We start from the raw sequence: 17227 nt of genomic DNA on the forward strand, positions 1-17227 counted from the left end.
TGCCTCGCGGGAACGCGCTTCCCTCACATACACACTCTCTGAACGCAACAGCTGCATAGTGAGTGATTTGCAAACATTGAAAGCAAGGCATTTCGTCCGGCTAACAATTGGCTAACTCAGCTAATCAGATTTCCAGTGAGAAGGACAACCAGCGACCGTTTAACATCCCATAAACGTTGTTCGTTACTATAGCGATTGTTAGCACAGAATAAAAGTACCTGACGAACTCTGAATATAATGGTAGGTATGGAGGGTGAGTTCCTTATTTTCTATATTACTCATCGCTAGCGTGTCGTTAGCCAAATTTTCTATTATAGCCACGAGCACAGGTTGATCTAACCCTTACTAAAGTTACCAAACTGAGGAAAATGTTATATTTGAGTTAAACATCGACACTTTATTATGGTACGACATGAAAGATGATGATAAAGTTGATGTCTCTTTTTGTAATGCAGGAACTGCATTAAGATCTTTTGATGTTCCTCCTTAACTTGAAAGGGGAAAGAATAGAAAACAGTCCGACAAAAGTATTCGCCATCACCTTAAAAACAAACTTTAAACGTTATTTCGCCATCCACTATGTTATGTTAAACTAACAATAGCTTTTTTTTTTAAATTGGAGGTTAGTGTTTTATGCTGCTATTGTTCAACAGGTTATTCAGATAGCTACAAAGAATGAACTTTTGTATGTGGTTGGTATTGCCAGGATGGTGTTAATTTTATAATAAGGATTTGTTATTCTTATACTTCTTCAATACTTCAATGAATATAACAATAAGTAGTTATTCTTGTCCATATAGGTTTTTTTGTGTTATAAAACTGCTTATGCAAATTAACATCAGTAGTTAAAAAGGGAGGAGTGCACCGCATGCCCCCCCAAAAAAAAGAAAAAAGGAAAGCGAGGCAATGCAGGTATATTGGAGAGGTATGTAGTAAAATAACGAGCAGTCTGTAGAGTTGCTGATCGAGTTAGATATGATCACGTGTCAGGAAATTACGGCTACTTTAAAGACATGCTTCCACACACACGAGATAAGAGTATAAGCATTATTATTTTCTTTACAACGCTTTCCGGATATACTGTTGCTTTAATGTTTGTTAAAAAAAACGATACTTTAAAACCTGGCCTGTTGTGACGTCACTAAGCGTCTTTTTAATCAAAGCCATCTCTTACGTTATTCGACGTCCATCCATCTGAAGGTAAATGTGTATCCCATATAAGATTATTCACTCACACGTCACACACATATATGATATGCCTTAAGCTTGTAAAATCAATTTACATTATATTCAAATATATTTAAAAAGTGGCAATTATATCAAACATTTAGCATTCTCTCTCTCTCTCTGTCTCTCTCATTAATCTCTTTGCTATCTGCATTGACCAACAACTTTGCCTATACATAACATTTCTTTAAAGTCATGTAGTTATTGCATGTCATTGCATATTGCGATATGACTAGTTGCGCTATCTGGATAATTTCGATATCTTTCAGTCCTAGTAATAATAATAAATCAACGGTTTTTATTTAGCTTATTATTATTATTATTATTAACAGCCTGTTTTTATCTTCTTGCTTGTGTCGGTTGTTGCTTTATAACTAACTTGTGATGATTGAAACTTTGTGTTTTGAAAAACTTCTGGATAGATGGGTGGTTTTGAGGGCAGAACTCCATTCTTGTAAACAGGTTGCATGGCAGAGCCCAAACAAAAGCACAAGGCAAGCAGCAGCTGGTCTTTAGCATGTTAACCCACCCTGTTTGTACTCCATTATAATGATGCAATTGTTTTATATTATTTTGCACTTTTTAAATTGTTTATATATCTTTTGATACTTTATGTGCAGTAGTATACACTTACAAGTACTTACAAGACACCTTTTGCTTTGAAGATCTGTTGGATTATTACTATTATGAAAGTAAATAGCTGTTAAAAAAACATGGCCTTTATCTATGTGCTCTTTGCTGCAGACAGCATGCGAGGTCTATCATTAGAAAATATTAGCAGAATAAGAAATTTGTGTGTTTAAGACCGTCGCAGAATTCATGACAGTGTGTTTCCACTTTTCTTTTTTCAACAGTGGTTAGTCTATAGATAGATCTATAGTGCTGAAGCATTCTTTTTAAAAACGTTCCCTGTTTTTTTAACACCATACGTTAAAAAAAGCACAAGTCTGTTTAATACACAGCTTTCTTTTGTGAAAGTATGCTATGCTTGTAAAAATTAGCCATAGATTATTTAATAAGAATGTTAATGGTTGTAAAATACATCAATACCTCTACTTTATGGTATTTGTTTGTAAAGTTTTTACTTTCCTCAACTTTTTAGGCCGCCATAATAAGAATGAATATTGTTTGTGGGTGTTGTGTAATATCTAAAGAGAAAGATAAATGGGGCTCCTCTTATCTCTTGGCATTTTTTCAGCCTTGAAGTTTGGTTAAAGGGTTGCAGAACAATGCTGGGTCTCCACCTAAAGCTTTATGTGTGAGGTTTCACAGATATTGTGACGGACAGCACTGTAGATAGGCATAAAACTTCAACTTCCTGTTGCTTCAGAGTGTAATGCTTTTGAAGAGCGGCATTTTGTCAGTTTTGATGATCTGAATAGGATTTCTTTTCTTGTTGTGTAGTTTCATAGATGCAGAACGCAGTTAAGATTGCTTCGTGTCTGTGAACTCTTATGTTTCTGGCAGCATAAAGTTTAACGTTTGAAGTTACTGTGTACTCACCTAGATTAGGCATGTTGCAAAGACGGTCCCACTTACATAGCATTAAGGACTTTTGTGAAGGACACGGCCGTTGTATACTAGCATAGTGTCCTCAGGAGGCCACTAGCTGCTGGTTCACTTCCAATTCAGAATTCACATGCATTAGGGTCAAACCCACAATCTTTGGCATGCTGCCCAGATCTTTAACCGCTAGGTTGTTACTACATTTAACTCTGCAATTTGCCTTAAACAATAGCTGAGTTTCCATTACCCTTTAAATTGCGCGAATTGACATTGCAAATTAAAAAATATTGCCAATGGAAATGCGTCAATTTCACAAAAACTATATATCACATAAAAGTTTATACACTTGCATGAGGTTGTTTTCAGGCATTGTAAATGTATATTTCACAAAACTGCAATGGAAACAGTTTATTTGCATTTTCAGGTCACCTGATGCAAGTAAGTCACATAATTATTATTTGAAGATTACTCTGAAACACCTCAGTACGTGTCTGCTCCCAAGTTTAAAGGAAAACTACAACGTTTTTCAATATTTTACTTGCCTTAATACATATCTATCTTTATTCAATGCATGCACTTAATCTTTGAGGCTGTTTACACTTGGCATTAACATGCGTTTTCGTCGATCGGATCACAAGTGGACGACGTTAATGCCAGGTGTAAACGGTGTTCAAAACGTTTTGAACGTGTCCACTTTCAACCACTTTCGACCACATCCAGAGGTAGTCGAAACCACTTTCGATCGGATCGCTTTGGAGTTGCGGAACGCAAATGTGGTTGAATGTGTTCGAACAGCCACACGCGACCGCCTTCTCTCCGCCCATTTATCTAATCTGGGGTATTAAACACAAGTTTTACGTCTTTTTTTGACTTCTGGCGTGAACATACCGTGAACAGCGCTATTTTTAGCCTTTCATTGATAAAACTACTGCGGGTGTTCTCCGTAGAAAGCGTGAAAGTTGCGCGATTCTATTTCATCAATTGCGCTGAAAATTCAGAGAAAGCTCTTACATACACACATACAAAACTCTGTGCAGCATGTTTACTTGCTAAACAAGCAGTGGACTCTGACATAATATTAGTTTGCGTCCATATAAACTCATAATTACTCCCGCTCGCGTTTGAATGAGAGCAGAGAGACTCGCCCACCGTCTCACAGACCACCCCCTCAAAGTATTCAGGACAGAAGCGGTCCAAAGTGGACAAAAGAGACGGATTTAAATACCAGGTGTAAACGTAATGTGTCCAATAATGTTTGGATAACACTCCTACATCTCTTTTGTTTTAAAAAATAATGTATTATTACCTCCAAGAAACACATATGTTATCGCTTTTTGATAATACTCTTACGTCTCCCTTTTGGTTAAAAATAATGCCTCGTGGGGTGGAAGGGATATCAGTCAACGTGATGTTTGTAGTGACTTCTAGTGAGAGGAAAAACGACTTTTCTTCCCCATATCATCAGTTAATAGAAAATGCGTCACTTCGCGATAGTCATTTGTCGACATTTTAAAAGATAACGCTAACGTTTTACACAAATGTGTAATGGAAACGCAGCTAATGAAACTGTAAATTCTTAATGAAATTTTGGCCACAGCTTATAAGCACAAGATTGTTTAAGATGTATAGAAACAAAACTTTTCCTAACGATTTTCTTTGGTCCAGTTTAGGGTGTGTGGGAATATTAAGCTAAGCATTAAACTTAAAAAGGGACAGTTCCCCCAAAACATTTCCTCCCTCTTGTTACAAACCTTTTTTTTGTTTTGAGAAACAGGAAGGAAGATATTTTGAGGAATGTTTGTAACCAAACCGATTATGAGCCCCATTGACTTCCATAGTAGGAAAAATGAATGCTATGGAAGTATATGGGGCTCATGAACAGTTTGGTTACATACATTCCTCAAAATATCTTCCTTGTGTTTCTCAGAACACGTAAAATAAATTTCTGCAGGTTACAACATAAAAGGGAGGGAATGATGACATCATTTTTATTTTTGGGTGAACTGTCCCTTTAAGGTCTGGGTGTTTTTTTAGATATCCATGTGTCACAGAGCTCAAGGAATACTAAACAAGAGATGAGGCCTTGATTCATACGCCCGTGTTAATTTAATCATCTGTATTTGAAAGTGTATCCTGATCTGTGCATTCCACAAAAGTGGCCACACCTGACTTTGTCTCTTTCTTCCATTTCAGGTTTTGCCTGTCAGGACAATTTCTCCGTGTGAATCATAAAAAACAACTGATGGAGTTTAAGCCCAAGCACCTGGCAGGAGCCAACTTCTTTATGCAGAAGGATGGATCATAGGCGTTTACTGAACGTCAGTGAAAATATACTCATCTGATGTTCAATAAAAACCATTTGGTTCAAATTCCATGGAAGGCCCGAGAATATTTATTGGACGTGTCCTCTATCAGCATTTCAGATGAGTGACTCATACATCAGATAACATTCAACATATTTTCTTAAATATCTCATAAACTTAACTTTATTTATATAAATAAACATGCCTACCCACTCACTGATCTCGTATGTGGAAAGTCCTGATGGATTAGGCCATGACCTCCTTAGCCACAGCAGCGCCAGCATGCCCGGTGCTGGATCTAGCATGACGCCACACGGCATCTTACCGGATAAACCTAGCGGTAGCCTACCTCTAGACTGCATGTTTTGTGAGGAGACCTTCACTCACCACGATGACCTCGGACCACACCTTCTCTCCCAGCATCCCACGACGTTCCACGCTCCCGCTGTGCTGCGCGTGGAAGCGGAGTTCCTCACTCCTAGCGACAGGGCTCGTTCCAAGACCTGTCCGATCGTGGAAAAGACCGAGGAGATCGGTTGCGTCGTGTGCGGTCAGGCGATTGCAGATGCGGCAGAGTTGGAAACTCACATGAGAAAGCATAAAGACTCCTTCACCTATTGTTGTGGCCTCTGTGGACGTCGTTTCAAAGAACCATGGTTCCTCAAGAACCACATGAGAACCCACGGTGGAAAGGCTGGGTCGAAAAACAAAAACCAGGAGTCGGAGACTCCATCCACTATTAATGACGTCATCCAAGACCGCCCCCCATCACCCGTAGTTACGCCTTACAAAATGTGCATGGTGTGCGGTTTCTTATTCCTCAACAAAGAAGCTCTGGCCGAGCACAGTAAAGTTCACAATCGCGAACTGGAGGCGGATGAGAGCATATCCGCAGACAGACAGCCTGCTGAGGAGCAACCTGTATCTCAGGAGGCTTTTTTGCAAACCCTAAAGTTGCATCCTTCCGGGGGATTCAATTCAGAACGGAGTCACCCATCCGGACGCTGGATAGCACAGCTCGATCCTTTCAACACCTACCAGGCCTGGCAGTTGGCCACCAGAGGCAAGATAGCAGCCGGTCCGAACGTGGCTAAGGAGCTCAACGCGGACTCCAACTCTGAAAATGAGGACTCCGGTTCGGAGAAGGAGGAACTGGGGGCCATTTGGGCTTCGAACGGAGATAAACCCGTCAGGCGAGGTCTGAGAAGTGAACTCAAACCTACTGCCGAGACCCCGTCCCCAACACCAGACCAAAAGAGTCTGATTCGTAAAGACAAGCCGACGAACTGCGAAGAGTGCGGCAAGATCTTCCGGACGTACCATCAGCTGGTTCTCCACTCCAGGATCCATAAGAAGGAGAGGGGGGGAGCGGAGAGCCCAACTACACCTGTAGATGGAAGAGCATTGAGCGTGGGCTCCTGTAGCAGTTCATCTCTTGATCGAGCAGAGGAGTATTCAGAGGACGGCTCTGAGGAAGGACTGCAAGTCGATGCCTTTAATCCAGGTATTATTACTAAAGTGTATTTACTTTATTTTTAATGGCAAAATGCCTTCGCTTATGGGAGGCATTAAAGGAATTAGACTGTGCAAATGTGGTTGTCAAAACTAATTTAAATATTAAGACAGAAAAAGCTATTTTGTCTTATAAGTGAGGTTTCATTGCACTTTTACACAGACTTTTCTTTCAAGCCTGTGCAGATAGCGGAGCTTAGAGCCTCCTCTGCTGGTTAGTGAAAACATTACACCTCCATATCACAGACTTGGATTGGGTCTTATGCACAAAAAGACAAAGGAGTAACATTTCAAAAGTTTTCTATTAAATTGCATCCAAAATATACATAAAATGGGTTTATTTCCAAAACTATTAGGAAGTTATCTTGTTTGGTGAATAAGATTATATAGATGCGGGAACTATTTGGTGTCCAAAGTTAATTTTTCCTGCTTTTACAAATGACATTTCATTTTTTTTATTATTTTAATAATTTGGTACTCATTATAATGAGTAAAAGTGTCTTATATATATAGAGTTCCTGTTGTCTGAATCAATTCTGTTACTGTTAAACTCTGTTACAAAGGTATAGAAAATATAATGTTATGGCCTGTAACATTTTGTGATTAATTACAATGAGTACTAAATGATTAAATAAATAAAAATATAACTATATTAAAGAAGAAAAAAATAATGACTTTGGAAACCAAACATACGTGCAGTTATATAATCATCCATATGCGCCCGAGTTGCCTGAATGCTAAATTTGCATTTTTTTTTCTTACAGATAAAAGTGAAGATGGGTCTGGTAAAATGAAGCTGAAAATTCTTGCTCCAAGAAAATGCGGTTACTGTGGCAAGACTTTCCGCTCGAACTATTACCTCAATATTCATCTCAGGACACATACTGGTTCGTGAATGCGACTTGATTCATTTTAATAAATTGGGGCTGCAACTACCGATTATTTAATAATTGATTAATCAGGCAATTATTATTTTTTTTTTTCGACTAATCAGTCATTCTACAAAACGCAGAATTTTTTTTGTGATTGTTGCAGACAAAATCCTTGATCTTGCAGCACGTTTTTTTTTTTTTACTCAATTATGTCACTTCCTAACATTCCCATGACAACAGGGGACATGGCTGCACATGTGTGAAGTAAATGCAACATTTTTAACTTTCCACTAAAATATATTTGACTTTTTGCTATGAAAATGCAGGGATTATGAAGTCATGCAAGCCCCGGATATTTTGCAAGCAGAAATCTATGAAAGTGCGTTTTTACAAAATGCGGCCCCCGCATAAATATGCAGACTTTGGCTCATTATGCATTGAATCATGTGATCGCATAATCACGTTTTTCTGGAGGGACTGACTAATCGCATACAAATAAATATTTAATCAATTTGAATTTTCACTTATTTTGGCTAAACAAGGCACTGAATTAGGGTATTCATGTGTAAACGTGTACTTTTAAAGGTGCAGTGTGTAAATTTTAGCAGCATCTAGTGGCGAGGTTGCGAATTGCAACCAAAAGCTCAGTCCACTGCTCACCTCTCGCTTTTGAAACACACAGAAAAGCTACGGTAGCCACCACCAGATGTCATCGCCGGAGATAACTTCGTAAAAAAGTTTGTCCGTTAAGAGCTTCTGTAAAAACATGGCGGCACAAGTTTAAGAGGTTCATTATGAAAGGTCTTAATACACCCCTAATAATATACTTTTGTATATTATTTTGCATTTCTGTCAAGAGATTTTTCTAAAAATTACATATTGCACTTTTAAAAGTACAAAAACCACACGTTACTACAGAGTTTTACCATTATAAACTTTTTTATTTTGATATTTTAAGCCTTAAATAAAAATGTTTGTGCCAGCTTAAATATTAACACGTCTTTAAATGTCAAAATGATAATAAACAAAAAGTGTTGAGTCTACTGAGTGTGCTGGTGAATAAATTTAGCCACAGATTCTTAAACTTATTTTAATCTTCGAATTTAGACCTTAATGAGTATTAAAGCATCCATAACACACGCTGTTTCTGTGTATCTGATGTTAATTATTACATCCTTCATATCTCCGAAGAGTCTTAAGTTGTATCAGATTTATAAAAGACAGATTAGCTTTACAGATTCTTTCCGTTAACGTACGAAAAAATTCAGAAGGAGGAGTTACAGACTGCGGGAGGAGCGAGTCCGAGTCAACACTTTATACAACACTGACTGGATAACTTATGAATCACTACATGTTCGTGTCGTTTATTTAATATGCACTTACGTGTCTATTTCCAACATAACGCATAAGTCTTACTTACAGCATGCAACTCATGACACAGTTGGGACTTTTCAATGAAATCTAGCATTAAACAAACACACACGCAAAACTCCCCTGCTACCTCGTATAAACAAACTATATCCATTGTTTCCATAATGCTGGCTTTCTTCTTCTTACATCTAAAAACACGCTTTTTCTTTCATGCCATTTTTGAGTCTTGCCATAAAACAAAGCTGTCGCATGAAGTGATGCCTGTAACTTGGCATCCTCGGTTCTCGCTCTCCCGCTGATTGACGCATAGGCGTGGTTTTCCGGGGGAAGTGCCCGTAAAAAGAAGTGACACTTATGGCTTACCCTTAAAACGTCAGCTGGACCCGTATTCGAAAAAGCTTTCTGAAACTTGTACGAACCCTGGCGAAGTGCATTCGGCACAGAAATACTCTCACACGTATAACAGCTTTTTTTGACACTTTGCATTTGTTTAGCGTGAGGAAACAACTCTTAAACTGTGTCAGAATGCATTAAATACCGTTGTTGACAACAAGTTTCATAATTGGTTATTATCGATTTTATCAATTAGTTGTTGCAGCCCTACAATGAATTCATTTATTCATTTCGCATTTAAATACTTGTTCATGTTGCATCTTTCTATGATAATAGTAGTTCTTGAAAATAATACAGGTTGTTTATTGTCTTTTTGTAACAGGTGAAAAACCATACAAATGTGAATATTGCGATTACGCTGCAGCACAGAAGACCTCTTTGAGATACCATCTGGACAGACGTCACAAGGACAAGCCCTTCACCGAGATCCCAAACATTCCTGCTAAAAATCCCATCAAGGCCGCCGAATCTCCCAAGAACGTAGATGACAAACCAGTCTTAAAACCAAACAAACAGTGGCTCGTTCCCAAACCTCTTGCACGTAGTGTTAAACTTGAATCTGCCATTAGCCAGCAAGTTATTACCGTCGCAAGTCCTGCTTTTCAAGTCAAGCAAGAGTATGCAAGTTCTCCTGCCATAGCCCCCTATACCCCATCCAGTGAGGGCAACCAAAAATGCCCTTTACCTGTAAACCTAAAGATGGAGGAAAGCGCAGAGGCTCCACTCAATCTCTCTCTCAAAGCGTCTTTCTCTGTATCTGCTACCTCAGTCCCCCGAAACCTGTTACTGACCAATACATGTACCTCTTGCTCTTACGAGACCCTCTACCCTGAGGTGCTCCTGATGCATAAAAAGCTCGTCCACAAGTTGGACGTTAGAAAGAACGGATATAGACCTCAAAAACAGAAACGGTACACCGGCTGCCCCCCGGCTCTCGAAGGCAAAGACGTCACTCCTTTGCCTCAGTTCAACAGGAAGCATCCTCGTCGGACCAAATCTCCATACCACCAGCAGGAGAAACCCCCCGAGAAGACTCTCAAACATCTTCACATGCCTAAGATCTCTCCCGCAAAGGAACGCTGGAAGGATCAACACAAGGAAGGGCAAAGGAGCAGAGACTCGGACCCACCTTCCGGCATGTCATCCAGGATCTCGGATCACATTGTGGATCCCAATAGAAAATTGGTCATTGACAGAGAGATCCCCAAACCGAGGCCCAACCTAGACCACGAGGCGGCTGGTCAGAGGGGTAAAAACGGCATGGTGTGGTCCACCGACCCGAGCAAACTTTACCTGTCAGACCGTTTTCGAAACTTGACGCAAATGGACGTCGGAGAACCCTCCAGCAAGAGACACAAATCTTTCGAGCCATCGCACATCATGTCCGGACGGCTCGTCGAGGATTTCAACCGACTCGTGCCCTCTGGTAGAAATGTGAAAGCATCACTGCAGTCTAACTCGCCCCTAGCTCCTGCAAAAGTCACATCCACGCCCGCTACCAACAGCGTGCCAACCGACTGGAACGTCATCAACCTACTCCGCTCCTACACGCCCAACAGCCTGACTTCACTGTACCACCCCACTGCTGCGAGTTCAAGCCATGCTGTCATGTCTTCACCGGTCTCTGGTGAGTTTATATAGTGATTTTATTAGAAAATTCTTATTAAGCAATATTTATTTGTCAAAGTTTATCAATATGCTGGAGCACTGCAAAAAAAAGACTTTCTTACTTAGTATTTTTGTCTTGTTTTCAGTAAAAATATCAAAAAAGTCTTAAATGAAGATGCTTTTTCTTGATGAGCAAAACGGCCCTAGAAAAAAGTCTAGTTGTAGACCAAAAATATCAAATTTAAGTGATTTTGTGCATAAAACAAGCAAAATAAATCTGCCAATGCGGTAAGCAAATTGTTCTTGATTTTTTCTTGATTTTAGTGTTTAAGAAAAATGTTCAAGATTTTTTGCTTACCCCATTGGCAGTTTTTTGTTTTTGCTTGTTTTATGCACAAAATCACTTAAATTTGATATTTTTGGTCTAAAAACTAGACTTATTTTCTTGGGGGTTTTTTTTCTTGTTATTTCGTTTTGCTCATCAAGAAAAAGCATCTTAATTCAAGAATTTTTTGATATTTTTACTGAAAACAAGACAAAAATACTAAGAATTTTTTTTCTTGAAAATCATTTTTTGCAGTGCAGTTGCTTTCACAATGCAAAAAAAAAAAAAAAAAAAACTTTCTTACTTGGTATTTTTGTCTCGTTTTTAGTACAAATATTAAAAAAATCTTAAATCAAGATGCATTTTCTTGATGAGAAAATTGACCTAATAAAATAAGTCTGGTTTTAAGACAAAAAAATATACAATTTAAATGAATTTGTGCATAAACTAGCAAAAAATAAAATCAGCAAATGGGTTACGAATAAAAAACTTGTTTCTAAACCTTAATCAATGTTTGGGGTCCCAGGGGGCCCACTGGACTTTTCCTTCATTTTTTTTTTCATCTCAGGGGCATGAAACTCTGACTTTTCCTAAATAATCTATCTAAACATGCAAAAAATCTTGTCTTGATTTGGTTGTTCTAAAGGTGTGTAAAAACTTTTTGATCTGATAGACCCCAAACTTTTAAAGAACGATTGCATAAGGAAATTACATTTTTTTTAATATGGAAAACTATATACTATTTCTTTTCAATTTACTTCTCAACTATGCATTTATGCTGTGTTTTTGTGGAAGTTTTTTTTTACCTATTTACTGCACAATTACATGACTAGGCCATAAATTGGCTCATGAAGAATTATTTTTTAAAGAAAAAAATTAAATCTTTTTTTTTATTGTGTAAGGGATAGAATACTGACATCTGCTGGTTCATGGAAAAACATATATGACCACATGTCCATAGGGACTCATTGATTATGTTTACATTATCACTTATGACCCTGTTAAGGGTGAAAATGAAAATTACTTTTTTCTTTTTGTTTGTCAAAAAAAAAAAAAAAAAAACGTAAATCCAATGTCCAAAACAATTGATTTTTGTTTCTTTTAAAAATTAATTGAGCCAATTTATGGCCTACTTAAGTAATTGTGCAGTAAATGGGTAAAAAACTTCCAGAGTAAAAAAAATCAACACCGTATAACTGTAAAGTTGAGAAGTACATAAAAAATGATTTTCAAGAAAAAAATTCTTCGTATTTTTGTTTTGTTTTCAGTAAAAATATCAAAAACTTCTAAAATGAAGATGTATTTTCTTGATGAGCAAAATGACCCAAGAAAATAAGTCTAGTTTTTAGACCAAAAATATCAAATTTAAGTGATTTTGTGCATAAAACAAGCAAAAAAATCTGCCAATGGGGCAAGAATTCTTGAACATTTTTCTTAAACACTAAATTTGAGAAAAAAAATCAACAAAAATTAGCTTATTCCATTGGCAGATTTTTTTGCTTGTTTTATGCACAAAATCACTTAAATTTGATATTTTTGGTCTAAAAACTAGACTTATTTTCTTTGGTCGTGCAGTTGCTTTCACAATGCAAAAAAAAAAAAAAACTTTCTTACTTGGTATTTTTGTCTCGTTTTTAGTACAAATATTAAAAAAATCTTAAATCAAGATGCATTTTCTTGATGAGAAAATTGACCTAATAAAATAAGTCTAGTTTTTAGACAAAAAAATATACAATTTAAATGAATTTGTGCATAAACTAGCAAACAAAAAAAAATCAGCCAATGGGTTACGAATAAAAAACTTTTTTCTGAACCTTAATCAATGTTTGGGGTCCCAGGGGGCCCACTGGACTTTTCCTTCATTTTTTTCTTTCATCTCAGGGGGATGAAACTCTGTGACTTTTCCTAAATAATCTATCTAAACATGCACAAAAAACTTGTCTTGATTTGGTTGTTCTAAAGGTGTGTAAAAACATTTTGATCTGATAGACCCCAAACTTTTAAAGAGCGACTGCATAAGGAAATTAATTTTTTTTTTTATATGGAAAACTATATACTATTTCTTTCAATTTACTTCTTAACTATACATTTATGCTTTGTTTTTGTGGAAGTTTTTTTACATGAAAAATAATTTTTTAAAGAAAAAAAAAATCACTTAATTGTCGATCTTAATTAAATCTTATTTTTTTTTAAATTGTGTTAGGGATTAGAATACTGACATCTGCTGGTTTATGGAAAAACATATATGACCACATGTCCATAGGGACTCATTCATTATATTTACATTATCACTTATGACCCTGTTAAGGGTGAAAATGAAAATTACTTTTTTTTTTCTTTTTGTTTGTCAAAAAAAAAAAAAAAATTAAAGTAAATCCAATGTCCAAAACAATTGATTTTTTTTTTCTTTAAAAAATTATTTTTCATGAGCCAATTTATGGCCTACTTAAGTAATTGTGCAGTAAATGGGTAAAAAAACTTCCAGATTAAAAAAACAACAAATGATATTCAATGATGCACAAAATCACTTAAATTTGATATTTTTGGTCTAAAAACTACACTTATTATCTTGGGTCGTTTTGCTCATCAAGAAAAAGCATCTTAATTTAAGAATTGAGAAGATATTTTTACTGAAAACAAGACAAAAATACGAATAATTTTTTTTCTTATTTTTGCTGTGTATATTTCCTGATGCAATCGCTCTTTAAAAGTTTGGGGTCTTTCACTAGAAACGTTATCCTTTTTGAACACTAACCTTATGAATCTCCCCTTGTGGGACAATAAAGTTCACCTTGACCTTGACTTAATTCAATAAAAATTTATAAAAAAAATTCTTACCCCATTGGCAATTTTTTTGCTTTTTTAAGCACAAATTTACTTAAATTAGATTTTTTTTTTGTCTATAAACTAGACTTATTTCCGTAGGTCATTTTGCTCATCAAGAAAATGCATCTTGATTTAAGAACTTTTAGATATTTGTAATAAAAACAAGACAAAATCCTGAAGTAAGAGAGTCATTTTTGCAGTACATGAAGTTAATGCTTTCCGACTCCTCCATGTCCTCTTTACTGCCCTCATTAATCTAAACACTGTTCCTCTCTTTTAGGGAGCAGGTCCGTGATCTACCCTCATTACTCGCCCGTCATGAATCAGAGGAGAATCCAGACCAGTCCTATGAGCAACGAACGCCGTGGACCTTCGGAGAAGAGCTCATAGAAATAACCGCGGTAAATGTCCGATCTCATTTCGAAGGCCACGTGCTGCGATCATCACCGCTTATGTGATTCATCTCTTTCCGCAGACTTGTAACAAGCTGAGAAAATGATAGCGCCATCACCAATGCCCTGGGGGAAGGTTTAAGGGATTTGATGTTGCTCCAGGTGTGATTCATACACTAACAGACACGGTACTGCGGGATACGGGCAACGGCCTCTGCTTCGGACCTCTCAGGCTCGAGCGCCGTTTCGATTCAATTTGCATTCCATTACGGCAACGATTGCACCCGCGGTGCACTTAAAACACACACTCACTCTTGTTTACCGTGTACGCCGGTTGACTTGCGAATCCGTTTCGGGTCAGCGGGTCGTAATTGCTTATATACTAATGAAGCCACGAAGCGTGCAAGTGCCTGTATGTACTTTTATTAAAAGCCCGAATGGCTGTATTAAGTGGACGCCACTGACCAAATAAACAAGGGGGCGGTGTTGTGTTTCGCTCCTCTAATTGCGTGATATTGTTTATATTGTTAATGTTTAACATCTTTTTTACACCCTACAGGTCAACTTTATGCTATGCAGAGAACGGTAACCTTTGTTGTTGTTGTTATTCAAATCTTGTTTTGTATAAATTTAGCTGCTGCGTTGCTGTCTCTCATCGGAGACTCCAGAAGCAATGGTGACGTACTGTGTACTGTTGTGTAGGTACATTAAATATAAAGAAATGCAGGGACTGCATGGAAACTTTTCACTGTGATGACAAAGACATTGAATGAAATCCTCAGGATGGACATTTAACTGTGATATTGCTCTGATGTGGCCGAACAGTTCTGCCAAATGTGTTAATTTTCATTTTTTTTTTACTTAATAATCAAGGATGTGTATTTATTGTTTTGCATCAATGGGTCATCATTTTGTGTGTGCGCGCGCGCGTGTGTTTGGTTCTCTACCGGAGCCTCTGTGTTATGTTGGCAGATGCATGTCATGGTTTTTCTGTTACTGTCCACGTGCTACATACTAACTTCCTGGAAGATGTGTGGCAACCAGAGAGTTAAATTATTTTGTATTATTTAAGGGGTTTTTCATTGTGAAGAAGCATTTGATCGTGAACATGTGTTTCCCCTCCTTTTACTGTTAAACTATTAACTCTGGTTAGTCTGAGTGAATTGATGGCTGTCAATGTCGTTCAAGTCAAATCCCAATGCTGCTTTATGGTGTCGTACCTTCTCTCGTTCTGGTTTATCTCGGCCCCGTCTCGTGAAATGTTTCAACACTGAATTGGGTTTGCGCAAGTAGTTCGGTTTAAAGTGGAGCGACAGCCGCATGTACATATTTGTTTGTTAGCTCATTTTTTTTCTTCTTGGGGTGTCTTTGGTATTTTAATTATTTTTTCTTTTGCACTTTCACTAACAATTTTTCTGTTGTTCGTTTTGCTGCATTAGGTTCTGTCTTTCACAAGCATGCAAAAATGAAGCCAAAATGTATCCTTCCTCTCTTGTCCATGTTTCGGTATGAACGCTGTTATTTTGGCCTTTAACAGAACGTGAAATGTGGATTTCCAGACCTGTGACGGCTGTATTTCAGGACTCTGGCCCGTTCTAGTGGCAGAATAAAGCAATTGTGTACATTGGAATGAACGTCAAGTTATTTGTCTGATTTCAGTTTCATCAGATTGATCGAGTAGATAAAATTTGCCTTTGTGCAAGGTCATTTTTTGTTTTATTTTCATCTAAAAGTTTTATTAAAATTTATGAAGTTTATATACTGGCTGGCAAACCATAAAGAGAAATTGAGTAAAATGATACATTAGTTGTTTTTTCAAGACATCATAGTTCATTATCCAATAAGTAAGGATTATAAACAATGGGCCATTATAAGAAAATAATGCACAACCAAGGTGCAATTATTTTTAAATAATTCAAAGGACCGGAGTCAATTATTCCTCTTATACCACGGTTACCACAAACATTGCTCTGGTGCCTATTTTTTTAAAAACATTTGACAAGTTAGGTGTGCGGTTATCAGAAATTAATGCATACCCACGGAACATTTCTCAGCCAATCAGAATACAGCATTCAACAGACCCGTGGTATAACATTAGTTAATGCACACACATTTTTATTTTATAAATGTGATCCTGAACCACACAAACAGTCATAAGTCACACGGATGGATAATTATTTGTAGCAATTGTATGGGTAAAAATTTTTTATGCCAAAACTCATTAGGATATTAAGTAAAGATCATGTTAAATAAAGATATTTTGTAAATTTCCTACTGTTAATACATAAACAATGTATTTATCATTAGTAATACGTGATGCTTAGTACTTAATTTTGGACAACTTTAAATAAGATTTTCTCCCAATTTGTTCCTGTCCTAACAAACCATACATCAATGGAAAGCTAAATTAAACTGCTGTAAAAATGTATCAGATAACTATTTGATTCATTTTTTTGCATTAATCTGTTAATGAACCTCAGTACTGATCAAAACTACCAAATGTTTACAAAAATTACAATTTCAACAAAAAAAAAATTCTTCAATTGCCAAATTCCGTACATAAGTGATGTTACTGATTTGGGGAGGAAAAAACACACAAAATGACTGATTTTCAATATAAAAGTGATTTTTTTTTATAATAAATAATAGAATTTCTTTTAACATTTTTCACCATCTTGGGCATGTCAAAGATTAGTAAAACATGGGCTTTAATGCATTTTTAGTTTTTGTGCAGAATCAGTTTTTTTTTCTCCCTAATTAGTTGTTTGTGGCTGTTTTTGCCCCATTGACTTCCATTATAACAGCATTACATGATTTTAACACTTTAATCGCCAAGTTCATAAGTAATGTCACTGATTTGCGGGGAAAACACACAAAATTACTGATTTTCAA

The 17227-nt window shown here is 36.8% G+C and overlaps 1 protein-coding gene across 3 annotated transcripts; it reads left to right on the top strand.

Annotated features, from left to right (window-relative positions):
* On the top strand, positions 1-16071 carry znf217 (zinc finger protein 217). 3 transcript variants are annotated; one of them, XM_065285246.2, is made up of 6 exons: positions 1-240; positions 4927-6540; positions 7313-7435; positions 9507-10811; positions 14224-14344; positions 14419-16071. In XM_065285246.2, the coding sequence occupies exons 2-5, from the start codon at positions 5238-5240 to the stop codon at positions 14331-14333; spliced, it is 2841 nt and encodes a 946-aa protein (XP_065141318.1). In that variant the 5' UTR covers positions 1-240; positions 4927-5237; the 3' UTR covers positions 14334-14344; positions 14419-16071. The 3 variants fall into 3 exon arrangements, with proteins under 3 accessions (XP_065141318.1, XP_065141316.1, XP_065141315.1); XM_065285244.2 differs by having other exon boundaries at positions 1-253; positions 14224-16071; XM_065285243.2 differs by having other exon boundaries at positions 14224-16071.
* The last annotated feature ends 1156 nt before the right edge of the window (positions 16072-17227 follow it).

The sequence above is a fragment of the Paramisgurnus dabryanus genome, chromosome 21 (genome assembly GCF_030506205.2).
Source record: "Paramisgurnus dabryanus chromosome 21, PD_genome_1.1, whole genome shotgun sequence".
NCBI lineage: Eukaryota > Metazoa > Chordata > Actinopteri > Cypriniformes > Cobitidae > Paramisgurnus > Paramisgurnus dabryanus.

Excerpts from the sequence above, each read along its gene's own strand:
- znf217 (XM_065285244.2), top strand. The coding sequence starts at position 5,238 with ATGCCTACCCACTCACTGATCTCGTATGTGGAAAGTCCTGATGGATTA. Across the intron at positions 6,541-7,312 it reads AGTCGATGCCTTTAATCCAG|ATAAAAGTGAAGATGGGTCT; the intron begins GTATTATTACTA and ends TTTTTCTTACAG. Across the intron at positions 7,436-9,506 it reads TCATCTCAGGACACATACTG|GTGAAAAACCATACAAATGT; the intron begins GTTCGTGAATGC and ends TTTTTGTAACAG.